A 27,533-nucleotide genomic window follows, 5' to 3' on the forward strand; every position below is an offset into this window, starting at 1 on the left:
CCAGCACTATCCAGGCAGCAAGCACTGGTGGGGCTGCTTTGCCCTCATCCTATTACCCTCCCAGAGGTCAATGTCATCCACTTCTGCTTCTAGTAAGGCAGATTAGACTCCGACTGCCAGCACACTAGTTGCCTGACCATTGTGCCTTCTACCCCCACCCCAATAGCCAATGTCTTTACCTAGCTTCTGTATGTAATGCGCCTGTCCAGTTGACCTAGCACACATACACAACCAAATCCCTGCTGAATGTCCTTTATCCCAGCCAAACTTCTACCCACTAGGGCTCCGGGACTATCTATGCCAGGATAGAAAGAGTCAGGGGAAAAAATGCTTCATATGTGTTGGCTTTACCATACCTGAGAGCCCCATTTCTTAATCACAACTTGGACAAATCCCATGTGTAGGAGAGCTTTGTGGGCTCAGAGGGACTTATAAAATTAACTTGGATGTTGACTGACTGGCACTCCCGCTTTTATCTGCATACTGAACACTTCCCAGTGATAGGGTGCAACCACAGCTTGGAGGGTCCCCTCCAGCTGTCACCCAACCACCAGGCTTGTGTAGTCCTTGTGTAGTCCTTTTCCAGCCCCAGCTGGGTAGATTAGAAATCAGCACTGTCATAAAGCAATTGGGGTCTCCAGCACAGCCTTGGATCTAAGGCCCAAGGCAGAGAGACCACAAAGATGGTGAGAATGGCCCAGTCCTTGTCCCAAAAGTGACTCGGAAGAAAGTTTTGAATTGGGAGCGAGCAACAGTTACCCTGGGAAACTGCTGAGGTGGGTTGTGTAAAAACATGAACATCCAGCAGCAGGCCAGAGAAGCAGGAGTGGCTTTTTGCTGGCCTCTCTTCCTGCTAGAGATACTCTGGACTTCTGTCACCTAATGACATCACACGCCCCTGGAGAGCAACTTCTCCAGCCCAGGAATGTCACCTTTGGGGAAGTTCTCTAGCTAGCTTGGTGTATGATGGGGACCACATGAGAAGACAAAAGGAAAGGTCTGGCATCTCTGCTCCTACTCTCAGCTTGTCTGGGACCCAGTATCTGGGGTGTTGTGAAAGGAGGACAGGTTCCACTGGTTTCTCTCCAGCCTAATGAACCCCTCTTCTGGTATTCTATCCCCAGTGGAAGAGAGCTCTAAAGAAGCTGCACTGTTCAGCTGAGGTAAGCTGCCCTAAAGGACTGAGGGTTTGAGCTCATTGCAGGTTGCTTTTGAGCAGGAAGAAAGAATAGCAGTTAGGATTCCGAAATGGAGAGAGTAGAGAGTGAGTTGGGGGGGGGGGGCGGTAATATGGAAGGCACGAAGGCTGAGTTGTTAATCCTTTCCCTGACACTCTCAGAGACCCTTCTATGTGCAGATTCACACACTTCCTTTGCAAAGAAGCTCTATGTATTGGGTACAACAGCTCTGGCGTCTCTATATAAATAATATACAAAACCCGACAGTTCAATGCTTCACATTAACAAAAATACTAAAAATTCATTAAAAATGGAGCCTGAGGGAAGGGCTCCAACCACTACTGGAGCTCGCCCAGGAACGGGACTGGGAATTAAGCAGAAAGGCTGGGCCACTTCCAGTGTACAAGCAGTTCCTCCAGGTGACTCAGTAGCGTCCAAATATGTTGGTACTGGGTTGTGGCTGGGTATCTGTGAAAAATGAGAGATTGTCAGGGAGTGGAAGACCAATCAGGGCTCAGATTCATGAAGAAGGGAAAGGGAAATGGGGAAGGAATTCCATAATCTGGGCCTGAAGCCAGCATCTCAGCCACCTCTGCCTACCCCATCCCCACTTCTTCCCCAGCTTCTTCTTGGGAAGGAGGCAGGCTTACTGGAGAGCTGTTGTTGAAGCTGCCGGACCAAAGCTGCTGTCTGTTGCTGCTGCTGAGTCTGCTGAAGCCCCTGGCGCTGGAACTGGGTGGAAATGGAAAGTGGAAGATGGAACTCCAACCTTTCACCTCCTTCTTCACCCACACCTCCAAACCTATTAGTGTTGTGCCTGATCTCCCGACGCTACCCCATTACACACTGTTCCTAGCATAGGCTGGCTATGTGCCCATCCTGTGCAGCCATTCCTGAGCCTGTGGCTATAGTTCAGCAGCTACCTGGGGCTGGGACTGGGGCTGGGGTTGGGGAGGAGCTGTCTGCTGCTGCTGGTGTGGCTGCTGTGGCTGCTGTGGCTGCTGTGGCTGTTGTGGCTGCTGCGGCTGTTGCGGCTGCTGCTGCTGTTGCTGCTGTTGTTGTTGTTGCTGCTGCTGCTGTTGCTGCTGTTGCTATAAGCATACAAGAGATAATTTTAAGGAGAGCAAGGAAGCTATGCCTTTGTATTGAAAAAATGGGAGCAGGAAGGGAAAAGGAAGTTAGAGCCAAGGAACAGTGAGGGAATTCTGGGTTCACATCTGAAAGAACCCAAACATTGTATCTGGCAGACAGTGTTCAATTTCCCCTTCATTATGATATTCAGGAAATGAAAAAGAGGGGAAAGGAAGCCACTTAAGCACCATGTTCAAACCCAATATGGTGGTGTAGACCTGAAATTCTAGCATTCAGGAAGCTGAGGCAGGAGGATTGCCACGAGTATGAGACCGTGCCTAAAGAAAGCAAAGAAAACAAAAAGTACAACCATACCCATTCTGCTGGGTGCCTAGCACATGACATCATGTTTCATCTTGGGGCCAGTGTGGGAAGAATATGCCCTTTCCTTCTTGGGCGCCTAAGTCTCAGCCACAATCCCAGGGCCTTACTCGTAGGATCTGTTGCTGCTGCTGCTGCTGCTGCTGCTGCTGCTGCTGCTGCTGCTGCTGCTGTTGCCGGATGTGATACTGCTGCTGCTGCTGCTGTTGCTGCTGCTGCTGTTGCTGCTGCTGCTGTTGCTGTTGTTGCTGCTGCTGCTGCTGCTGCTGCTGCTGCTCAGGCAGGATGGAAGTTGAACGGACGCCTGCCTGGACACCCTGGGCACTCAATGGAGTCATAGTACCCATCATGGGTGTCTGCTGCAGTGTCTGGTGTGAAAACCTCCAAAGACAAGAGGTCCAGAGGTCAGAGCACAGGGCAGAGAAAGGGGGTGGTACAAACCCTGGGTCCCTGACCTGAAAGAAACTAACAAGTCATTGTATTCATTCCTCTTGGCACTAACTAGAGGAGCCCTTCTGGAGTCTGACAGATTTCTAGGTCAGGGAATAAAACACAAAGACAATACTCCATTTTACTGTCTCATAACCTTAATGCTCAGGAATTTTTCGATTCTCTTTTAGCTATTTTTCTCTTATGAAAAACAGTCTGCACACGATAAGCATTCTATAAACACCTATCAAGGGTTTTATGGTTGCTGTTGTGCCCCAGAAACACCCCCAGTTGTTCTGCTACTCCATATGCCCGTTCTACCCAAATCTGCCCAAATCTGTCCATCCCTGACAATCTGCAGCTGGGCTCCCTCGCTTGTCCTCTCCCACCTTCCCCTACACTCTGTCCACTTATTCCACAGTGATCTGTGGCCACACCAAGCTCCTATCACTCTCCTGAGCAAAGCAGTCCTTTCTGGGGTTGTGTCTCAATGCTGTAGCTCACTGTAATGTCATATGTCAACTTGCCCCCTCTAACCTAGCTCCTGCTCCTTCCCCACAAGTTTCACATTATATTTAAGCTCTGCTCCTTTCTATCTTCAGACACTCAACCCAGTCCCATGGTTTTGTTCATGCTGCTTCCTTTACCTGGAATGCCCTTCGTTTCCCCCTTCTCTATGAATCCCAATCACAGCTATCCTTCAATGACCAGCTCGAATCCACGAATCTTTCTAGTGCTTCTGATCTACACTGGCAGTAGCCCATCTTTTCTCAAGTCCCATTTTACTTCTTGGCACCCAACTGAACCCCTGATTATGACTTTGTTCATACCATTCTCTAAGCATTTTTCTGCATGGTATCTTCTTCTACATAAGACCCCTACTTCTCAACTAGGGTAAAAAAAAATCTTTGGGGGTGAGGAACCTTGTACTTTTTTACTGTCTTTCTTCACTCTAGTCCTAACACAATTTTGGCTACACAGCAGGCAATTAATCAGTCCACTCTAGAGTATTCTGAATCCTAAGTTGTAAAGCCTCATGACAGTTACCCAAGTCTTAACTAAGAGTCAACTAAAATTATCCATGAAATTCATTTGTTAGACCATTCTAGAGTTCAACTACTTTTTCTTCCCTTGAGACAGGGGTCTCATGTAGCTTAGACTAGCCTTAAACTCATGATGTAGTCAAGGATGACCTTGAAGTTCTGACCCTCCTCTTGAGGTGCTGGTATTGCAGCCGTGCATGCATCAATACCAGGTTTTATGTGGTGCTTGGGATCAAACTTAGGACTTCATGATGCTAGATAAGCATGCTATCAACTAAACCATATCCTTAGCCCTAGAGTTAACTGTTTAATACTGGACTTAGGACTCCTTACTGTTTACTATGTCTAAAAACTCTAGATCCCTTCTTATCAAAGCTAGCTACATTTGTTTCTTCTCTCTGATCCTCAAGGAAGTGACAAGGTGGTAAATGTGAGATTATTGGTCTCTAGGGTCCGTTCCAACTCTGGTTGTTTGTGGTAATGGTTATGTGACAAGATTAGTGTTGCTCGTGTCTCCCAAAGTTCAGGCCCATCTATTACCTCAAGTATGGGATTTCCCAAATCAGATGCTTGCTTATACCTCAGTGTCCCTTCCCGGTTCACTACGACTTTGGGTACCTTTGAGTGGAAGTCAGTCCATGCCCATAGGTTGGGGCCTGCTGATGCACATAGCCACTGGGCCGCTGTTGCAGGTGGCGGGTAGGATCTACAAGAGTAGGATTGGTAGAAGGGTGGGTGCTCTGATAAGGCTGGCTGGAGTAGCTGGGGGGCACCATGGTACCTGCAGGGCCTGTGTGTTGCTGCAATCCCACATGAGAAACATAAGAAGTATAGCCCTAGAGGGAAGGATGAGAGAGAGTTGGGCATGAGGGTGTTCAGCAGCTTGCTGCCCTCTCCCTGATGCTCATAGTCCCAGGCATTTACCTGGGAAGTCTGCAAACCATAGGAAGAATTAGGAGTCATCTGATGGACAGATGACTGTCCCAACATCCCCTGACTCTGCTAAAGAGGAAATGGAGAAGTCAAATTCAGGAAATACTTTCTGCTGTATCTCTTCTATACCTCCTACCCTGCATGTTCTTGTGAAGGTCCCAAGTATCTCCTCAGGTCTGCGACCCACTAAAACCTCTCCCCCTGACAGTCCTCCCTACTGCCCCTCTCACTATCTTTGCCTGGAGCTGTTGGCGAAGGCGCTGTCCCTGGGGCACTGTGGGTTGCTGCTGCCGGTACACAGAGGTCTTATAAGATGTGGGTTCTAGGCCCATGACAGCAGTTATACCCGGTGTGGATAGCACACCGGGGTAAGGTGGTCGAGTCGGCAGTTTCTGCATTGGTAATCGCACAGGGCGGTATGGGTCCACGCGTGGGCCACCTGGAAAGGAGAGCAAATCGAACTCTCTGAGATCCTCATCCCTTCAACTTTTTTCAAAAACAGTTCCAACCATTCCCATCTCCCCTGGGGAGAAAGGAATGTTCAACTCCACCATTCCTAGTGAGTAGTACTTACCAGCAGGTAGTGGTTGATTTTGGGTATACAGGCCTAGGGAGTTCTGCCTATAGTTAAGGTGGGATATGGAACCAGGATTTGCATGGTGCAGAAGGTCTGGAGGCACTGTTACACCATAGGGGCCACTCCGACCTGGGCCCATGCCATAGTCCTGCATGGGTGCAGAGGACAAAGGTAAGTGGGCTATAGCAGTTCTGGGGGGCAGGTGAGGGAGAAGGGTGTAAGGAGAGCAGTACTGATACAGTCACTGTTATCACGATTCTAATGGCACCCCTTCCCCATACACCCCATACCTCCCTTAAACCAGGGACTTTAACCCCTACAACACAAAGTCAGGAAGAGGGGTTGGAGAGGGATGGGGAACTGGCCTCAGTCTTGGTGGCTGGCTGGCTGCGTTTCTTGCCCTTGGTGGATTTCTTCTTGCGCTCCTCAGTGCTGGGAGGAGCAGCTCCTGGTTTGTCAGTCTTGGGGGGCTCAGGAGCCTTTTTCTCAGGCTCTAGTAGGGCAGGGGCTGGTGGCTCCTCATCTTCTGGGGGCAGTGGCAATGGTTCCAAGTAGTAGGCTCTGGGCCGAGGCCTCAGGTGTGTGTGGTAGAGGAGCAACCGTTGCTGCTCCTCCCCTCGCGCCACTCTGCGGTCCACTCGGACTGTGCCAAACCAGGTCCAGGAGAGCGGTGCTGTGGACGGCTTCAAGCCCTCGAAAAGATCCCAGGGAGAGATCTTATGTTTGGTAGAAACTTGTAGACCCTGCTCCAGAAAATGAGAAACAATGAGCCATTGAGACTTGGAAAACAGGAAGCAGGACTTGAGAACTTAGAGAAAGGGTAAAATATCTGTGGGCAAGTTTTCAAACAAGGAAAGAGTTGTAAGTAGATCAGGGGACAAGATGAGAAGAGGAAAGACAGACACTGACACAGACGTCTGCAAGAGAGAATGTTTCTGCTGGGACACTGTTGAACTGCAGGGGGAAGGTGTGAAGGGGAAGGGCGAGGCCAGGAGAAAAAGAGGTACTGAAGGGGCAGACAGGGAAACAGATGATGGGGAGGACAGAGGCTGACAGAAGATGAGAGGGACAGGAAGAAGAGAGAGGGGGAAGGGAGGGGCACGAGGGAAAGGAAGAGAGGAGAAAAGAGACAAGGAAAAACTAAAGATGGCAAAGAAAGGCAATCAGAGAAACAAAAGAGAAAGACAGAGGAGAGGTAGAGAGACAGGGAAGGCAGGAAGAGAGAGACTGATGAAGAAAAATCAAGAGAATGTGAATATTAAGGGGTTTCACTTTGCATTTAAAGTCTGCATTCCCTTTTCTTCCTCTTCTATGCAGAATAATATGGTTAATCAAGAAAATTCTGGGGAGGGGGGAGGAACTTGAACTTCCCACAGGGCAGGAAACCCTGGCTGCTCTTAGGGATGGAGAGGGAGGAGGAGAGGGAGTGGGGGGAGTGGGAGGGTGGTGGGAGGAGGGGCGGAAATGGAAATTTTTATAATTTAATAAAATTAAAAAAAAAGAAAATTCTGAAACTAAGGGTTGGATAGATGTTCCAGTGGTTAAGAGCCCTTGCTGCTCTTACATAGGACCCAGGTGTGTGTCCCAGAATCTACTCAGGTGGCTCACAACCACTTATAACTCCAGCTCCAGAGACTCCAACTTCTGACCTCTGTGGGCACCTGCACAAATAATTGGCATACATACACCCATATACATAATTTTTTTAACCCATATACTGAAACTGACATGAAAAAAAAAGAAAGTTGAGCTGGGCAAACAGAGAGACACGAGAAAAGAGATAGGGTGTCAGTGGGGTGGTGGGAGGACAAGAAAACAGGTGGGCAGAGAGGAAGGAGAAATGGGAGAGGGTCAGGAAGAGACAGTTGGAAGTAAAGCAGAGTCCAAGAAAAGGGAGACTCCAAAAGAAGGGGATATTAAGGGTAAGGAAAGCTAAGTGATTTGCTTAAAGTCCAAGATGGTTTGTAGGTTTTATTTGGGACAGCCTAATGGGCTCCTGAACTCAGTGTGTTAGCTGAAATTGTGAGACCAGAATTAACATGGGGTGTAGGGGTGAGGTAGAGGTCATGGGAGACAAGAGAACATGCCTCCTTCTTGAAGATGGAATCGAAGCCAGCAATCTTGTTGCCCTTGGTGTCAATAAGGGAGCCCTGTGGCTCACAGGTAATGACATCTCGGTTCTGCTTAGGTAGTGGCAACAGTTGGTGAACCTTTTCCAGACTGTCAGACTGGCGTTCTCCCAAGTCCTTCTGCAGGAACAGGAAGATAGGTCATGAGTTCAAAGATACAGAACAAGAGGGACAGGAAGTCTCAAGGAGTAGCACAGGACATAGTACGTATAAAGAAGACACTCAGGGGGCTGGAGAGATGGTTTGATGGTTAAGAGCACTGGCAGATCTTCCAGAGGACCCAGGTTCAATTCCCAGCATCCACATGGCAGCTTACAACTGTCTGTAACTCCAGTTCCAGGGGACCTGATACCTTCACACCAATGCATATAAAATAAAAGTTAAATAAATTATAAAAAAAGAAGATACTCAGAGCTGGGCATGGTGGTACACATCTATAATCCCAGCACTTGGGGGGCTTGAGGCAATAGTGTTTTGAGTTTGAGGGCCAGCCTTGGCTATCTAAAGAGTCACCCATCTTAAAAACCAAAACTAATCTCAGCACTCATGAGACTGAGGCAGGAGAATTACTATGGGTTCAAGTGCAGTATGAGTTATGTAGTGAGTTACAGGACAACCTGGGCTACCAAATGAGATCCTGTCTCAAACCAAACAAAAAAAGTAAATTTAAAAAAAAGTAATGGGCTGGAGAGATGGCTCAGAGGTTAAGAGCATTGCCTGCTCTTCCAAAGGTCCTGAGTTCAATTCCCAGCAACCACATGGTGGCTCACAACCATCTATAATGAGATCTGGTGCCCTCTTCTGGCCTGTAGGCTGTATACAGATAGAATATTGTATACATAATAAATAAATATTTTAAAAAATAAAAAAATAAAAAAATAAAAAAAAGTAATGGCATTGAGTAAATCCCCATTGCACAGATTAAAAAAACACCAGACAGGAAATGAGGAGGAAGAGGGTTCAAACCAAAACAAGTCATCTCACTCCCCACTCCCAGGCTACACAGTAAACAGAGGCAGGGAAGAAGGCACTGAGCTTCTAGCACCCCCAAACCTTGTTCTTGTCTCCCTTGCTCACCTGAAGCTTCTTCACCAAGTTCATATATGCACGTTTGTTTTCCTCCATGCTGCCTTGCGAGATGCTAGACATGTCTGCAGCCAATGTTCCATTGATAAGCACACTTAGCATGTCCAACACAGTAGTAAAAAGCTCACTGTGGCCATAGGGAGAAAAAAACAGAGAAGAGGTTAAGAAAAAAAAATGGCCCAAGAGGTCACAGGCAGGAAGAGATACTCATGTTATCCTAAGGGACTTGAGAATGTGTGGGGAACCCAGGGCCATGGAGTCAGTGGTTCCTGCGGCTGGTATGTGGTTATGTGGCAGAGACTCCAGGGCATAGCCTGCAGGGTTGGGGATGCTCACTTGTTAGACTGCATGTCCACAGTGCCGCTGATGATGATCTCCAGGAGGAGCTGAGCCCACTCTGTAGTCTGCTGGGTACTACGCTGCACTGTGTCAAACATGCCCCCCACCTGCCAGGACCACAAATTAGACAGATGGTTCAAGGTGATAAGTATTTGAGAAAAGCTTAGGTTAGAACCTGGGTGGGTGGGAGCCAAGACCCCTGATACCCTATCCCATCATTTGTACTGATGATTTATTATTCAACCTTGGGTCAGTGGCTGAATTTGAGATACTGGGATCTGTTTCCTTACTCATAAAGAGATGGGACATGTACTAAATAAATTCTATAATTACATTCACCATTCCAAAATAGGTTTCTAGTATTTCTAGGGCTCAGCCAGTGTTGAATACTAAGGCAGGTTCCCTGCAAGCACACAGGGCATTCAGTCTATTGGATCCTGGCCACAGGGATTCAGTACCTCTAACCATCTTAAGGTCCTGCATCCTTTAGAAAAACAGGGTTAATATTGGAAGACCTCAAAAAACTTAGGACCTCCATTCTCAAACCTGTCCTCTCCAACCTGGGGCTTCTTAACTGTATTTCCAGCCCCACCCCTTCTTCCTTCACCCCAGGTTCCCCCTTACCAGGTTGAGCCGCAGTTTGAGGGCCTCATGCATTAGTTGCTTTGGTTTGCAATCATCTAAGTACTGGTTTTCTCGCCAATTAATCACAATCTAGGATAGAAACAAGTTTAACATGTGCCCAGGGATCTTCTCCTTTCTAATCCAAGTCACCAAATGTTTTTTTTTTATCAGAAAATAATGAAAGGTCCAAGCATGTAGTGACTGACCTCTTAGGTGCATCCTTCCCCACCCCGATGCCACCACCTCCATGACCCAGATACCCATACCTGGTGCACCTGGCTGTGGAGGGAGGCAAGGAGTCCCTCACGCTGCTCATCCTGTCCTTTCAGACATGTCAGCACCAGTGATAGGAAAGGCTGCTGGCTCAACAGGGACATGCTAGAGCCACAAGGAGGGGAAGGGCAGACACAGGAGACTGAGGGTCAAGCACCTTCTAACTTTCTTGTCCCAGATTCTACTCTTAAAACTTTTTTTTTACATTTCTGTTTTCTATGTATTTTTTATTTTATTTTATTTTTTGGTTTTCCCAGTAGCTATGGAGCCTGTCCTGGAACTTGCTCTGTAGACCAGGCTGGCCTCAAACTCACAGAGATTCACCTGCCTCTGCCTCCTGAGTAGTGGGATTAAAGGTATGCACCACCACTGCCCAGTTGTATTTATTTTATTTTGTGTGCATGCTTGTACACATGACATGCTGCATATTTGGAGGTCAGAGGAAAACTCGCAGGAATTGGTTCTCATCTTCTACCATGTGGAACGTAGGAACCGAACTCAGGGCTGGCAGCAAACATGTTTTTACCCACAGAACCCTAGATTCTACTCCTAAGATGTGACCTCCTGCTTAGCCATACCACTCAGCTCTTGACTTGCCACTTTTCTTTTTCTTCTTTTTCTTTCTCTCTTCTTTCTTTCCTTCCTTCCTCCCTCCCTCCCTTCCTGATGTGGAATATTATTTTAAGATGTGTTATATTTGTTTATGTTGTGGAACATTTGTTTAATGATGCAGAGATGTGTTGCATTATGTTGCATTTGTTTAACTCTGTGAAGCTGTGTTACTGTATCTGTCAAAAACATCTGATTGGTCTAATAAAGAGCTGAATGGCCAATAGTTAGGCAGGAGAAAGAATAGGCAGGGCTGGCAGGCAGAGAGAATAAATAGGAAAAGAAATCTGGGAAGAGAGATCAAGGAGCAGGGAAAGGAGAGAGGAGACCGGGGCCAGCCACCCAGCTATGCAGCAAACCACGAAGTAAGAAGTAAAGAAAGGTATATAGAAACAGAGAAAGAGCAAAAGATAGATGGGATAATTTAAGATAAGAAGAGGTAGCAAGAAACAAGCCAAGCTAAGGCCAGCATTCATAAGAAAGACTAAGCCTCTGTGTGATTTACTTGGGAGCTGAGTGGTGGACCCCCCAAAAGAGCAAAAAAGTCTAAAGAGTAAGAGTAAAAAACTAACTATACCTTCTTTCCTTTCCTGTTTTGTTTGTTTTGTTGCAATAGGTCTCTCTATGTAGCCCTGGCTGTTCTGAAACTCACTCTGTAGACCAGGCTGGCCCTGAACTCACAGAGATCTACCTGCCTCTGCCTCCCAAGTGCTGGGATTAGAGACACATACTACCACACCCCACCCAACCGCCACTTTCTCATGAGGCCTATTCTCTACCCTGAGCCCCAAAGTCTCTCCTTCCCTGGGCCTGCTGTCTCCTCTCCTTCCTACTCTTCAGTCCTCACCCACAGAGTTCCTTTACCTCTTCTGTTTTTGTCGGTCTCGTTCTTTTCGGGAAGAGGAACCTAGGTGCTGACCCTTCTCCAATTCCTCCCCAGCAGCTTTCAATACGTGGCCCTGGACTGAGGTGGGCAATTTGGCAATGAGAGGAGCTACCAGCCACACACCAGAACGCTCTAGAGAGCTAGAAGACAGAGGACATGGGTTTCATGGGAGCCAGATAGGCAAGGTTGAACAATCTATCATTTCTTTTCCCTGTGCATGTCAAGCATCACCATTCTGAGACAAATTCTAATATTTTTCTACACACCTGAGCACAGGTTTGGTCTTGCTGCTGCTGGGCATGCTGCTTGCTGTACTGCCAGAAGATGAGCCTGTCTCTGCTGACTGTTGGAAAACCTCAATTGTGGCCTTGGCAATGTTCTCCAAGAGGGAGTTCATCTCCTGGGGAGGAGGATAAAAGGTATAAAAGTGCTAAAGAGGCAGCTAGCAGTGAGGGGAACACAACAGGAGAGATGGGAGAGGAGGCTGAAGAAGAGAGCACATTGTGGCTGTCAACAGTAGGGACATAACTGTCAGCTGTACCCTCTTGTACCTCTATTCTTCCAGTTCGCCGCTGTCTTCTCCTTTGCAAACCTCCTTACATCCGTGGCCACAGAAACAGGCTCTATTCCTACCACAGGCATACTTTTCACAGCCGAAAGCACCAACACTCTCAACCCATTTCCCTTATCAACAGCTCCATGTGTCTGCCATTCTCACGGCCTCTTATCTCTTTCAGTCAGGAGCTTGAGGGTAGGACCTCAGTTCTTCTATGATGACTGATATCCCTGACATGGGGAACTGCACGTGGGCCTGGGAAAGTGGGGGGGGCTTGGGAACATAACTTACATTGTTGGGGGTCTGCTTGATCATCAGCTGTAGCTCCAAGGAGGACTGGCGCATGGTCCACTGGTCCAAGTTCTGGTGGTTAAAAATCCATTCCCACACTAGTCATCATTGATGACGACCTACTGTTTTATGGCTAATTCCTAATCCCCCATAACAGATTCCTAGAAGTTGGAAAGGGTCCTCCGTGTCCCTCTCTTTAGGAAAGACTACATTTAAATAAGAATCCAAAAATCACTGAAAACAAGCATCTTTTACATATGGTTAAAAATGATTCCATATCCCCCTAGATTCCTATCCTAGCACCTCACAAAGTTCTGCTCCATGCCTAACCTTTTAATCCTTAATGTTAAGGTTGAAACCTGACTCTGGTGTTTCACATCAGCTGCTCAGAGTCCCCCACAGGGCCTTTACAGGGCACACAAAGTCCTTTAGAGATTGGAAAGCTACTGGTAGGTAATCTCCCTCCGGCATTATCTCCCTCCAGGCTAAAGAGACCCCATTCCTTTAGTTCTTCCTCCATGGCCCTCCACGGCCTTATCCCCGCCCCTGTCAGCCATATGTCTGAAGCAAGCAGGTATGACGAAGTGAAAGGACACAGGCACATCTATGTCTTCATACTGGCCCTAAACTTCCTAGCTCATGTGAAGCAACCTCACCAGCCTCAGTTTCCTCACTGGTTAAATAAGGATATTCCTATTCACTTCACAGGGTCATAAAGATCAAATGAAAAAAAATGATTGCACAGTGCCATGCACAGAGTACCAGAGCATGAAGTACATTTTCAACCACAGTAGCTATTCCTGTTCACTTACTGGATCACAACCAAAGTGCCATCCATGCAAAGCAGAATCGGGCCTCCCTGAGGCAATTCTTGCAACAGACGAGCTATACTCGCTACAGACTGTGTGCAGTCGTCACCTAACAGCCTAACTCCTGAGTCTAGACCAGACCACAGATCTGCTCTGTAAGACCGTGTTGGAGCTGCTTTCCTTGCTACCATTCTCCTGCGTGCTCATTCATCTTCCTACCTACTGAACAGTTCTACTGTTTCCCGCTAGGATCCTGCTGCTTCTCCCAGCAACCCAGCATCTTGACCTACCTTGAGAATACGCTTAATGCGCTGCCGCTGGGGGTTTTCTCCATCTTCATTGTCCAGCAGTCGATGTGGGTAGCAGATGAGCTGCATGAGGCGCTGGGCCTGGGCACTACTCAACACTGGGTCTTGTAGATCATTGCTATCCTCACACAGTGACTTAAGGCAACGTTCTCCTACCCATTCCTAAGGAGACTGAGAATTAGAAGACTGCAGGCAACCCCAGAAGTGCCGGGGCAGGTAAAGGACCCGATGTATAGCAGGGAGGTAAAGGACCCGATGTATAGCAGGGAGGTAGTGTCCTCATGGGCTAGAAACAAGGCTGTATTACATGGAAGCATTTAGGTGGAGTGGGGGAAGGTGAGACTAACCTGTTGGCAGATGCTTCGCAGCACGTACTTGGCATAGACATCCAGACTTGCTGTCTCCACAGAGATGTTGCGGCCACCCTGCCTCCTACCACCACTACCACCTCCTCCCTCCTCTTCTGGAAGTTCTTCTGTTCCTCCTGTCACTGTGAAGCCTGAACCTTTCAGCTCCGCATCCCCTGTGGTTCATGGGTGGGAGATAGGGAGGGCAGAGTGTGATCAGAACGCTGTGTGGAGACCTGCCCTGTCCCACAGAGGCAGAAATTCCCCAAATGCTGCCCTATGAAACAAAAATATACAGAAATATATTTATCTCCCTCCCCTTTTCTCCAAAGGTCAGAGAGACCACCTTTGGGAGGGAGAAAGACTGTCCCTGTAGTTTTGCTGGCACCCCACCCTATACACACTTCTGGCATGTCTCTCTTCCTACCCCCTTGCATACCGAGCACAAACACAGCCTTGAGAACAGCAAACACAGCTCCATCCACGATGCGGTTCTGGGAGGCAGCCAGCAGGTGGCGGTCACAGGAGGACCGGATTCCAACAGTAGGTTTGTCTGTAAGGGAGCCACAGTCAGGGGAAGCAGAAGAAAAAGCAGCGGGTTGGGAGAGCCACAGTTTCTCTAGCTGCCTGGCTCCAATCAGAGTCACTTACTTCCATCAGACTGGCAAGGATTGAGCTGTGGTGTCTTGAACAGGTGGAGGAGGATGCGGCAAGTAAGCCGGGCCCCTGGCTCAGAATCCTGTTCGCTACAAGCTAAAAGACAGACAGCAGATCTGAAAAGAACGAAGCCAAACTCTATGCATGTGTATATGTGTTGGGAGGAAGAATAAGATGAAATACAAGTGAAGTGAAAGGAGAAGCAGAGCACAGAAATGTTACACAACTGAAGGGGCAAAAGCCAAAAAGGTTCAGAGGCTGGGCTGAAGCTCAGGCTCACATGAGGGAGTTATTGGGTTCCATTCCCAGATACACACACAGTGGAGGTGTTATCGGGGCTGCAATTTCAAAATAGGCCCTTGGAGCCTTCCAGTCTGAAGTGCAACAAGCGCTGGCCAGGGAACTACAGCAGGGCGTTCCACAAGAAGAGGATGGTTATGGAGTGCGTATTAGCACAGGGCGGAGAACTGACATTCTAGGCGCTCTGGACTGGAACCTTACCAGCATTAAGGAGTGAAGGGATAGCAGCACAGCGAATCAGGTCTTCCAGGAGCAAACACTGTCGGGCAATGAGGATGGCAACAAAAGTAGCCAGGGAATCGTGAAAAGACAAGTCACTAACCTGAAAAAAGCAGCCAGACATCGTGACTCAGTGTGGAAGGAGACTTAGCCAGTGTGCCATGCCTCCACTCTACTCAACTCTGACCCTCTATGGTCTTGAGTGTGGCCAGCTCACTACCAAATAGGTAACTGTCTCATTCTCCAGCAAGACCCCACCCAAAGGCTTACATCTACATTGCACAGGAGATCGTTGAAACCACAAGTGCCATTGTTAGAAGAGCAGCACAAAGCCTTAAGTACTCCTAACCACTCTGCACTCAGTGACTTGCAATAGCCGGTCAGCTCTGCGCACAGGATTGCGATGTCATTTACCCTAGGGAGAAGTACAAAAGCCCTCAGGAAAAGTCTTGCTCTACAAAACTTCAGACTCACAGCTTTCTGTCTCTGCCCCAGTAACAATGGAAAGTACAGCATCTCTCAGGTAAGCCACCTCTCCCAAGATCAGGTGGTGGCATGATGCCCATTCCTCAATGCAGTATGCCCCATACCTATCAGGATCATGATGCCCCACACAGACATGCATGAGAGCATTGCAGACAAAGCTGTAGCGGTTAGCAGGGTTCTCGCTCAGACTCTTGCCTAGCCCCGTGTAGGTGAAAGTGTGAGCAGCAGGGTTCTCCAGAGTGTCAATCATGAACTCCGGTGCCCAGCGCATATTGGATTCTGATGGCTCCACATTGCAGTAGATGGTGTTCTTCACTTTTGAGCAAAAGTCACTGCAGGGGTAGGGAAAGGAAATAGCAGTACTGAAGGAGGTCTGGTAGGGTACAGGGATGGGCAGGAAAGGGGAGAAAAGAAAAAGGAGTGAAGGATGGAGGACCTTGGGAGAAGAAAAAGGGAGCTGGGCCACAGCAGACATGGCAGGAAGGGAACCACATGTGATTAAGAAAGAGTGGCCTGTGAAGGCAAGGAGGAAGAAGGTTCACTTTCAGCAAGGAAGTCACAGGTAAAGGACACAGTCCATAAGTGATTCCACACAGACAGCTGGGTGCCGAGATGTGCAGTAATGGGAAGGAGGTAGGACTAGCCCCATTCTCTTATCTCTTCACCTCTCTTACCTGAAGAGCTCCCCAAATTTGCTCTTTAAATGGCTACAGGAAGTATACAGATCATAGAGATAAGCAAGGATACAGCGCTCTGCAGAAGAGCCATCTGAGCGGTTCATTCCATGCTTCACTACGCCACAGAGCCTGTCACAGAAGCAGGGTAGGGAGGATCAACAGGGGTAGACAGGGCACAGAGGCCCTGAAAACCAATTTAAGAGTCTTGGGAAAACTATTCTACCCTACCTTAGTAGCAGCCTCTGCCCCACTGTGTGGCCCCACATGTCCTTTCTAGGCCATTTCTAACTGGCATTCACCAGAATCCTGCACATTTCAGTTACTTTGAAACCCTGCTTACCCCTCAAACACTTGTGCCATCTGGTCCTGGTTGAGGATGAGGCAGGCGTGATAGTGTCGAAGGACAGCCACAATACATAAGCATAGGCTGGTTGTGTAGCTGCCCACCAGATCAGATGACTTGAGGAGGAGCTCGGCCTCAACCACGCTCAGCTCATTCAGCAGCTATCAGAGAAACAGAGATGAACCATGAGAAGAGGCCCCTTTCATTGGACGTAACCCATTTTCTGTAAGAAAGCTGGCATGGCCAAGCCTGTGCCCCTTCCTGCCGGAGCCACTTCAGCAGAGAAGGGTCAGGTTCCCGTGTGCCAATGTCCTGTGCTCTGCTAGCAGTATCTCTAAGCAGTCTCCAGGCCAGCATGCTGTAAACTCCACAGGGAGAGGATGCTCTGTACCCAAAGCTCTAATCTGTCTCTTGGGCCTCCCCAGGGAGCACTTAAGTCTCTATTCTGGCACTCTTAGCTCAGTTCCACTCCCACTGTGCTGGTCTTTGGGCTATCCGAATAGCCTGGGAAACTGTCTGGAGCCTCTACTCTTGTCTTTGGGACTCTACAGAGCATGGATTTCTTCTTCTTCCCTTATCTGCCCCAACATCCCCACCTGAATGGCAAAGTCGATGAGGCCACTGATGCTCAGTGAATATTCCATGAGGTCGAAGATGAACTGCACATGCTGCACGAGAGGCAAGTGGTATGACATGCCAAGGGCAAAGCTCGTGATCTGCTCCAGAACATTCCGGGAGACCTGATAAGGGCAGTGCGAGTGAGACAGGAATGGAAGGAAAGAAGACCCAGGGACGCAGGAAAGGATGATGGTGGAAGGGGATGAGACCAGCAGGCTTAGCCTGCTTAGTGGGAGGGAAGATAAGACAAAGAGGAAAACAGGACAGGAGGCCAGAAGGTGGGAAGGGGGCTGGCTTAGGCCCACACCTGAGCCGTGACCTGATGTTGGTCATAATGAGAAAGGTGCTGGAACTTAGCAAAAATATCTTCAGCAGTGGGGAAGGCTTCCGGCCGGTTGCGGCGGCGCTTCTGCCCATCTTCCCCACCTGAGGGGATAGGTGAAAGCAATGAGTGAGGACAATAAAGAAAACTAGCTGATTTAGGGGTTGGGTAGGGGTGTGGAGAAGGGACTGTGGTGGGAGGGAGGAGGGGAAAGGGGAATGAGGGTAGGAAAAGGGAAGGTGGTCAAGGAAGGGCTGGGGCAGGGACAAATGGGACAATGAAGCACAGGTTTAAAGGACCACAGACTATGTGGACCTCAGAGGAATATGTACAGGGAGGTGCTAGGTTAAGGAGGGGAGGAGGGAGGGCAGTAAGGGGCTTACTGTGAGGTACCTAAGAATGTCAGGTCTCCAGGATTCAGAGGCACAATAGGAGCAAGCTGGTCTGTAGAGGGGGGGAATGAGGGGAAGTTTCAAAAGGACTAGAGCTCTCAGGAGACTCCAAGAGACAGGATATTGGGACATGACTGGGGAGTGCCCTACTCTGGGCATAGGAAGACTGACTAGGGCATTCTTTGGGGGAGACTTTTGTTTAAGGAGCCTCAAACCCACCAGTTTCTGCTGTCCCCTTGCGGTTCAGAACCTTCAGGATATCCTTGGTAATCTTCTTGATGGCATGGCGGGCATCATCTCGCTGCTTCCCCACCCCAAACAGTACGACCAACCGCTGGTTGCACTCATGGCTGCATGACTCCTCCTGCATCCCAGCAGCACCATCAGACTCCATCACAGGTCTCCTGCCCTCCTCTTTTTTTTTCTTTTTTGGTTTTTCGAGACAAGGTTTCTCTGAAGCTTCGGAGCCTGTTTGGAGCCTGTCCTGGAGCTAGCTCTTGAAGACCAGGCTGGTCTCAAACTCACAGAGATCCGCCTGCCTCTGCCTCACGAGTGCTGGGATTAAAGGTGTGCGCCACCACCGCCCGGCTTCCTGCCCTCCTCTTAAGAGCATGCTTTGTATCTCTCAACACTCCCATGTTCAAGCCCCTTCTCAAACACACCCACACCCTTGGGAACAGGTCTAGCCCCTCAGCAAATTCCTCGGATGAAAATCTGGGCTCAAAACAAGCCATCACAAATGTTGGAGAACAGTACCTGTGGGATTGGAAAATGTGTGGCATACTGCACATGTCGTGGCTGGTCATAAAGAACCCCAAGTGTTCCCTCGATCTTCTCTTTGGGTGGGGGCTTCACTTCCTTTTCGACATCTGGTTTCTCAGGGGATGGACTTCCCTTCCCCTCACAAGGCATAGTAGGAGAGAACAACTAAGAGGGCGAAAGGCAGCACGTTCAGGAGAAGCAAAGGAGGCAAAGAAATTCCCAAAGGAGGTGTAAGGGGAGAACCAAGGTGCTAGATTCTTCCATGCTCAGGATCTTACTGAGAAATCGGGTTTCTCCATGTCTTCAAAGAGCACACTGGAACTAGGGTCGATGTCCATAGATTCAGAGAGCCCTGGATCCTGCAGGCACACAACAAACTGCATTTCTTAAATGCAGCTTTAAATGCAAAAACAACTCCCTGCTTTAGTCCCACGGAGTGCTTCTTCACTGTCCAGGAAGTTCACTGAGAACTGAATCAAGGAGGCATGAGGAAAGCCCAAGTTCTGGATTCAAACCTTGTCCAGTTACTTAACCAGTAAGTAAAGCCTCAGTTTCCATCAGCTTTAAAAGGAAGGCAGGAGTACATCACAGACCTTTCGTGAAGAGCAAGTGAAAACTGACATGAGACTATTCTATAAACCACGAAGTTCTAATACCATTCCTGGGTAAAAGAGATGCTTGGAAGCTTCTAGAAGCTGTGAAAATGGGAGTGTCAAAATGTAGTAATTACGAGCAAGGAAAAGGACACACACCTCTAGCTTGCTACTGCTGCTGCCTTCAGCCTCCTTGCGCTCTGGGTCATCTGCAGGATCATCAAAAGGCGAGGGAGGCCGAGGACCAGGGGCTCCAAATGCAAGGTCCCCCCGAGAGATGAGAGTGCAGGTGTACATGTTGTGGGAGAAAACATCGTGTCGGATCAGTTCACAGAACAGCAGTACTAAGTTAAAGAATTCCACTCGCTCACTCTCACTGCGGGGATCAGCTAGAAAGGAATGAGGAAAGCTAAGTTAGCAGAACACAAGACGGGACAAAAAGAGATAGGGACACGCTTCAGTAACGGTGCTCTTAGAATACTACAGAAAGAGACATCCCTGAGGCAAGAACAGGAAGAAAAAACCCAGAAACTGCCTAGACATACAAAGTATGGTTGATGGGGCTGGAAAAAAAATGCCTCAGTGGTTAAGAACATTCACTGGCTGCTCTTCCAGAGGGTTTGATTCCAAGCACTCTCATAGCAACTCACAATTGTCTATAAACTCCACTTCCAGGGCATCCAAAGCCCTCCACTGGCCTCTGCAGGTACCAGACACACACATGATGCACAGACATACATGCAGGAAAAATAATCATTCTCAAATATTTAAAAAATGGTCGGCTCCATCACTTCATGCTGTCCACCACCACCTCAGAAAGAGCAGACTATCACTGCTCCTGTGCATACAGTAAAAATGCTTGGCTCAAATGTTCTTGCGTTTATTCTTTGCATTTCTCTAGTCTATGAAAATTCTGAGATCATCAAGGAATAGAATTATGCCTAAAAGTAATTTCTCAATTTCACAGAGTCAAAGACAGAAGTATAGACCAAAAGGTCCTTTTTATGTTTTTGAGGCAGAGTTTCTTTGTGTAGCCTTGACTATCCTGGAACTCTGTACACAAGGCTGATCTCAAACTCAGAGATCATCTGCCTGCCTCTGCCTCCTGAGTGCTGCGATTAAAGGTGTGTGTTACCACTGCCTGGCTTTTGCTTTAGATTGTTTTTTGAGACAGTTTTTCTGTGTAGCCCTGGCTGTCCTGAAACTTGCTTTGTAGACCAGACTGACCTTGAACTCAGAAATTCACCTGCCTCTGCCTCCCTAGTGCTATGATTAAAGGTGTACACCACCACCGTCCAGTGCCAGAAGGTCCTTCCTCAAGTTTTCTGAGTACATAGCTTATAACTGAATTTAGGAAGGGTAACTAGAAGATATAGGTGTCCATACTCAGCATGGGAGCCTGTGTATCCAGAAACTGCAGGAGGACATCTTGGAATATGGGTGCACTAGGAGCAGAAAGGGAACCAGAGGCGATGGAACCCTTCTCATCAGCTGCTTCAGATTCTCCACAACGCTGCAAGATGAGAGAACAAACTGAGGAGCGACTCTTCCCTACTTCTTCACTCTTCACTATGTAACCCTGGGAGAGTCACCTGTCTTGCCTCCATCCCATACTTCTCATTTCCTTTGCCACCTCCCAACTATAGCCTTGATCTCTTCTCTAACCAATTAATCCATCAGCTCTTTTTTCTTTGTGCCTTATGTACTTAACATTCCCTGTAGGGTCTCTACCACCTTTATTTGCTTATTTGGTTTCATGAGGCAAGGTCTCACTATGAAGCTCTGGCTGGTCACAAACTCAGAGATTGGCCTGCCTTTGCCTCCCAAACGAGTGCTGGGATTAAAGCCATGCAAGACCATGCCCAGCTTTCCCCTCCCTCCCGAGACAGGGTTTCTCTGTAGCTTTTAGAGCCTGTCCTGGAACTAGATCTTGTAGACCAGGCTGGCCTTGAACTCACAGAGATCCACCTGCCTCTACCTCCCCAAGTGCTGGGATTAAAGGTGTGCGCCACCACTGCCCAGCCCAGCATTTTTTTTAAAACTTTTTTAACTTTTGAGACAGTCTCTCTAGTTAGGCCTGGTTGACTTTGCAACCATGATCCTCTATATAAACCTTTCACATGTGGAATTACAGGTATGTGCCAAGACGAGAGCTCTCTATGGGTTCTTTTCAATCCCTCAGGTCCAGTCCCAGTCCCGTTTCTATCCAATCAATCACTCCAATATGTCCAAACCCAGTTATTCTTTCCATTGGGCAACTCACTCCCTTTTCTTAGCCTCTAACCTCGGCCTCAATTTCGGCTTGTCTCTTCTCCAGGAGCTTGGCTACTACCATAGCACGATGCCGACCAGAGCGCTTGCAGCTCACAGCCCATTCACATAATAATGATACCACAGCATCATCATCTGAGGAAATCTGTAAGCAAAGGATTTGATGAGGATAAGTAACGGAAGGCTGGGGACAAAAGAACTGAGTTCCTCTTTCAAAAAAATAGGCCCCACCTAAACATCCTGGGACCAGGCATCAAGAAAATCATCAGTTCAGGGATCTCCTACTATCAATGCATTACTAATCTTACCCTTATCCAGACTGCTTCTCCTGCAAGGGTTTTGCTCTTTCTGTTTCTCTTACTCACCTCATGACCATCCTTACTAGGCCCCAGTCCAAAGATTCGATTACAAAGGGAGTCAAGAGAATTACTAAAGTCAGAGCGCTCAAAACTATGGCTGTCCAGCACTTCTAAAGTGTGGAGCACGCGTCCAATGGTGAAACCTGAGGACAAAACAAACAGTAAAGGGGAGTTAACCAGCGGTTCCGCGCATTCAGAGTCTCAGATATCTAGGCACCCATCACCATCCTTTCTCAGCTTCTGCCCTCTGACACCCACCTGCAGTAGCTTCCTGGCACTTATCAAAAGACCAGCGAACCTCAACTGCTTGTCCTCGCTCCTTGATTTGCTGTTCAATCTCTCGCAATTTTGCACGCACCTACAATAATTTTTTTAAAAAAAGCTTTAAGGAAACACTGAGATAGATAAAAAGCTAAAAGAAGAATAGCCAAAAGCTGGGCATGGTAGTATATGCCTGCCTGTAATCTAGCACTTGGGAGGCAGAGGTAGAAGGATCACCATTAAGTTTGAGGCCTGCCTGGTCTACACAGCAACTTTCAGGTCAGCAAAGGCTACTTAGCAAGAGTCTGTCTCAAGAAACAAAACAGAAACATAAAACAGTAGCAGACCCCAAACCACTATTTCTGGAAAAACAATTTTGCATCGCATTGCAACTTTGAAATACCAAGGTAGTGTTTAAACTTACCTGCTGAGTGAAGGCACTATTACCCTCTGGCATGGGCAAGTTGGAGGGAGCAATGGGCAGGTGGTCAAGTGGAGAGCCAGTTTTAATTCGACTATCTGTCAGTGAGTAGTGCCAAACTAGGGCACTGGGACAACACAGGAGGATGGTCTGCCAGACAAACAGATAAGTCAAACCCAGTTAGTATGATTGCCTCTCTAGAATCCCCACTTCCTAGTCACCTCCCTTAGGTTTCCCATCTGAATTAGGTCTACTATGACTGAGTCCTTGGAGCAAGTATCATTCCTGATCCCCCTCCTCCTCACCTTCCTCTTTTTAATTATTTGTATAGTATTTCAGACAAGGGTTCATTTGGCTATGGAGCTTATGCTGACTTTGAACTCACAATCCTCCTGCCTCTTCTTTCCAAGTTTTGGGACTGCATACACTATCACCATATCCAGATTCTCAGTGCTTTCCTAAGAAGCCTTGGGCCTACTGCTTAGTTCTGGGAGAAAATTCCAAAACTTCTACAAGGGAACATCCTATAACAGAAAAACAGCCACGTGGTGGTGGTGAAAGCCTTTAATTCTAGCACTTGGAAGGCTGAGGCAAGCAGTTTTCTGTGAGTTCAAGGCCAACCTGGTCTACAGGGCAAATTTCAGGACCAGGCTTGGAAAAACAAACAACAACAACAACAACAACAAAAAAGCAGAGAAACACTAATTCTTGAATGCGTACTCAGTGCCAGCTCCCACCTCAGAGTTGGACTCACCCCGTTCTCCAGGATGAGCTGTCAGTTCTTTACACTTTCTTGGGCCCTCTAGTACCTACCTGAAGGATACAGCTGAGGCCGAAAACCAGGGGCCGGTGCTGAGGACACATAAGCAGGTCACTAAAGGGAGTCGTGGGTGTACTGCTAGTTGGGGGCTGAGGTGCAGGGGTGGTGGGCAGAGAGCTTGTTGACTGAGCAGATATAACATGAGATGAGTGACTGCTCACGCCATCCAGCTGTAGGGCCAGTCTCCGGGTACAGAAGTAGGCAAGGCGGCGGGACAGATAGGCAGACTGGACAAATTCCCCTGAGTACTGTGAAGACATGACCAACAGAGCCCCTAGTTTTCTCCAAGAGACACTGCTCTGATCCTAATCCTTCCTCAGATCCCTTCAAACACTCCCTCCTTAGGTCTAGGTCTTACTCGAAGCAGTAGAGGAAGCAGCAATTTAAGCAATTCGTCCTCTCCAGGGCGTATTTTCTCAAAACACTCAAGCACCCAAGTCAGGAACTCATGTCTGTCCAGCATTCCATCCTATGGATAGCAGGGAACTATTAGAGGTAAGGCAGATAAAGGAAATGGAAGGATGAAGAGAGCCACAGTAAGGGCAAGGTAACGGGCAAATTCCATTCTATACCGACACACAGGGTAAGGTGTAAGTCAATGCCATGTACAACATGCCCTTGCGCCTACCTGAAACATAAACATGGCAAGCTTCTCATTGTAGTCCCACTGCCTGATTGCCACCTCTACATCATGGGGCAAGGGTCCTATAGTAGAACCACAGCTTCCACTTCCTGCAGGCCCTGGCCGATAGTATTCAGCCATCTTCTGTAGCTGTTCCCATAAGTATTTTGTGATGATTTGAGTCCATTCTAAAGAAAATATGGAAAAGGGAGCTATTTGATAGTATTCTTAGGCTCCGAATACTCTTGTCTCCCCTGCCTCCACCCACAGTTAGCACAATCCTGAGCTCTATTCATCCTCTTACCCTGGAGACAAATGCCACCTCCTTAAAGCAAGTAATCATTACGTCCACTGAAGTCGCAAAGAATCGTCTGCCTACTCTGTTGGCATTCACCCCTTTCAATTTTGAATTATGCTACATATGCCTTCACATCTCCACTAAGATCCAAAGAGCAGAGATTATATGCTGGTCATCTGTATAGCCCAGTACCTGAACACGGTAGATTCAAATCACTCCATGCTTACCAACTGAGTGTGAGATTCACGCAAAAGCAAGGGATACAGACTAAGGCGTCTATCACTCCTTGAAGCCATCAGTGGTACACCAGGTGTGCAGTCACTTACCCGTGAAAGGGTCAGCAGTATTTTTCTTCTTAACCTTAGTCTCAGACATTGCCGCATAATAGGCACAGGTCATCTTAATGAGCCAAGCAGCCCGCATCACAGGCACTGTGTATTTGGCTAAGTATCCAAACACTTCTTCCTTTTTACTGAAAATGGGGACCTGGATGAACATCACAAACAGTGAGGTCTCTATTACCCCAGGAGCTGATACCACGTAGCTTAGTATCAGAACATAGGTAGGTACCTGACACATTCATTCCCCACCTTGACCCTAAAGACGAGAAACAGTACCTCACCTTTTTAGCTAGGTGTGTGAGTGGTTTGGTGCCAGCCAGGTCGGTGAACCAGGTGTTAATAGCACTCTGAGATCGCGCCGTCACTAGCCAGAAGTTTTCCTTCTGGTTCATGAGGGACTTTCTGCGCCCAGTGTCAGAGAGAGTATTGCAGCGTAACTTCTCCGCGATAATGCTGCTGAAGTTGGAACTGATCTAGAGGAAGAAAAGTGTACCTCAGTGTGGTAAGAAGGGGTAGCCAGGTGCTGCAGCTTTCCAGGTGGAAACGCCACTGTGGTAGGGTAGCACCGGGTTGGCAGCTGCCCTGGGTTAGAGACTGCCATTTAAGGTTATTCCTTTAAGTTTTCCCAGCCCAGAACCTTTGCTCTTTCCCAGGTGCTTCCAGCCTTTTCCTTCAGCCTGGCAGGGTTCTCTCACCTTGGCAGGATTGAAGTTGACGTTCTTGGCACTGCCATGTTCATCTCCAGAGACAGCAGGCTGGTTATTGAAACCTTGTTTTACATTCAAAGCCGTCAGTTCATCCTGAGGCAGAAAAACAGCATTTTAGCTCACCCCCATTGGCTTTGTAGAAGAGGGTATAAGAACGGGCAGAAGGGAAGAAAGGGAGGAGGATTCCGAGTGGAAGAGGTTGTTATTTAAAGCCCAGCCCTAATGTTCATTCGGACCCCACCCTCACTCCCACAGTCAATGAGATTCCCACATCCCCCAGAGCGACCTCAACAGCACTCTTCCCTTGCAGGTACCTCACCAAGCTGGCCCTAACAACTTTCTGAGGTTTGTGTGTGAGCGCCCGCACGAGTGTGGAGGGGGGCACCTCTGGCGTGGCTCGTGAGCCATTGCCTGCACACCAACCGGAACTGCCGGCAACCCCTACTCTCGGGCACCAGTCCACTCTACTCTTCCCCCTTTTGGGACTTTTGCTCTCACCTAATCGCCCCGCCCCCCCTTCCCTGAACTGTCAGTGTCTCTTCCTATACTAATCACCTGCCCGGACCCCGCGGGAACCGGGATTTGTGAACGCACCTCCTTCTGTTTGGGATCTTGAGGGTACACATCGGGAGGCCCCAACCGCAGCCGCTTCAGGGGTCGGTGCTCGTAGCTCAAGATCCCGAAAGCCGCCATCTTGCCCAGCCCGTACCGCCGGAGGCGCCTGCAGGGCCAGGCGAGGTGGGGAGGGAAGGGGCGGAGGGCCGAGGACGGGAGGGAGCAAGCCGGGCGGCGGTGGAGAGGACTGAGGCCGAGAGAAGGGGGGTGGCGGAGGCGGGGCACGTTAGAAACTCTCGATTACTGCCGGAAACTGCCGAGGGACGCTGGGTACCGTCGGACAATACTGACTGCAGAGGGGGTGGGGCCTCGCCAGCGCGGGGCGGAGCACAGCCCGGGAGCTTTGGGCCCTAGGAGGGAAAGTCAATTTCACCTACTAAAAATCCACCCGCGTGGCCTGTGCTGGAGGCACAGACCTGAAATGGGGAAGGCTGCCGCTGGCCTGAGCTCTAGCTGGAACTGAGTTCCCGTCGCCTCACTCAGTTCATGGTCTAAAATAAGTGCTTGGGAATGTTTGCTTTGGTTAATAACTGCTTCTTTTACTAATCACTGAGTTTCTTAGTTTCTGCATCTGGATAATGGGTATGCTAATACTTCCTTTAAACGACAGTCATAAAGATTAGAGACTACCATTGTTTAAGAAAGCACCTATGGACTGAGATACAAAAGATCCTGTCTCAAAAGAGAAAACATCTGTATAAAGCTGAAATGCTTGCTTTCATCTCCCCAGGCAGTTACAGCCCCTCTGCACCAAAACTTTCTAATCTTGTTTTCTGTCGTTTATTTACCCTTAGTCAGGCTTACTCTGTGAGTTTGAGACCAGCCTGGTCTATAGTGACTTCCAGGGCAACCAAGTCTATGTACTGTGACCCTGTCTCAAAATACCAAAAAAAAAAAAAAAAAAAACCAAAAAGAAAAAAAAAAGGCAGGTTGCTGACACACACCTTTAATCCCAGCACTGGAGAATCTCTGACTTCAAGGCCAGCCTGGTCAACAGTGAGCTACCTCCAGGACAGCCAGGACTACACAAAGAGAGACCTTGTCTCAACAACCAAAAAAAAAAAAAAAACCAACCAAACAAACAAACAAACAAAAATGCCAACACAGAGACAGATGTGGTGATGTCAGCAGGCCGGCCACAGCAGCATACTGACACCCTATCTCAAAAAGACCAAAGGGTGTAGCTTAGTGTGTTGCACACCTGTAATTCCCACAACTCAGTAGACTGGCAAGTTCACTTCCAGCCCAAACTACATAGTGAGACACACACACCCCTCCTTTTTGAGACAGGGTTATCCCACTGTAATTATGGGTGGCCTGGAACTCTCTCTATAGCCCAAGCTGGCCTAGAACTCACAGAAAGCCCAGAGAGACACCTGCTCCCTACAGCTTCCAGGCCCTATCAAAAGGAAAAGGAAGAAGGAGGAGGAGGAAATGGTCATCTTCTTCACAAAACAGTGTTTATACAAAGTATCAGATATTTTTTATCATGAAAAAGTGCATCGATGAAGCCACAAAGTATCCATGTACTCCAAGTTAAAGACCAGCCAGAAAGAAGGCAGAAGATCCTTGCACTGCAA

General features: G+C 48.3%; 1 protein-coding gene across 9 annotated transcripts; it reads right to left on the reverse strand.

Moving 5' to 3' along the window:
* Positions 1-1,371: 1,371 nt before the first annotated feature.
* Positions 1,372-26,179, reverse strand: Med12 (mediator complex subunit 12). 9 transcript variants are annotated; one of them, XM_085684464.2, is made up of 46 exons: positions 25,933-26,179; positions 25,327-25,431; positions 24,913-25,104; positions 24,617-24,776; positions 23,999-24,180; positions 23,729-23,839; positions 23,364-23,618; positions 22,554-22,700; positions 22,127-22,226; positions 21,875-22,011; positions 21,523-21,654; positions 20,625-20,751; positions 19,398-19,627; positions 18,924-19,004; positions 18,640-18,810; positions 18,103-18,247; positions 17,885-17,935; positions 17,477-17,595; positions 17,148-17,291; positions 16,549-16,712; positions 16,206-16,337; positions 15,636-15,863; positions 15,316-15,460; positions 15,028-15,148; positions 14,521-14,622; positions 14,309-14,422; positions 13,870-14,045; positions 13,505-13,684; positions 12,406-12,477; positions 11,825-11,958; positions 11,537-11,698; positions 10,057-10,168; positions 9,791-9,880; positions 9,164-9,273; positions 8,819-8,954; positions 7,700-7,861; positions 5,978-6,355; positions 5,610-5,760; positions 5,266-5,474; positions 5,027-5,104; positions 4,884-4,938; positions 4,721-4,808; positions 2,741-3,011; positions 2,102-2,269; positions 1,829-1,910; positions 1,372-1,646 (listed from the first exon to the last, which is right to left on the reverse strand). In XM_085684464.2, exons 1-46 carry the CDS (start codon positions 26,029-26,031, stop codon positions 1,603-1,605), a joined length of 6,552 nt encoding a protein of 2,183 aa, XP_085540590.2. In that variant the 5' UTR covers positions 26,032-26,179; the 3' UTR covers positions 1,372-1,602. The 9 variants fall into 9 exon arrangements, with proteins under 9 accessions (XP_085540590.2, XP_085540589.2, XP_085540584.2 ...); XM_085684463.2 differs by having other exon boundaries at positions 18,924-19,022; XM_085684465.2 differs by having other exon boundaries at positions 1,463-1,646; positions 5,275-5,474.
* Between the last annotated feature and the right edge of the window lie 1,354 nt (positions 26,180-27,533).

The sequence above is a fragment of the Myodes glareolus genome, chromosome X (genome assembly GCF_982192425.1).
Source record: "Myodes glareolus chromosome X, mMyoGla1.1, whole genome shotgun sequence".
NCBI classification, from domain to species: Eukaryota; Metazoa; Chordata; class Mammalia; order Rodentia; family Cricetidae; genus Myodes; species Myodes glareolus.

Bases quoted from the DNA above. Each gene is read 5' to 3' on its own strand.
- Med12 (XM_085684457.2), bottom strand. From the start codon at position 26,031: ATGGCGGCTTTCGGGATCTTGAGCTACGAGCACCGACCCCTGAAGCGG. The intron at 25,432-25,932 runs GTGCGTTCACAA...TTTCTGCCTCAG, and splicing joins AAGATCCCAAACAGAAGGAG to GATGAACTGACGGCTTTGAA. The intron at 18,811-18,923 runs GTAAGATCCTGA...TCGCCCTCTTAG, and splicing joins TGGAGAAACCCGATTTCTCA to TTGTTCTCTCCTACTATGCC.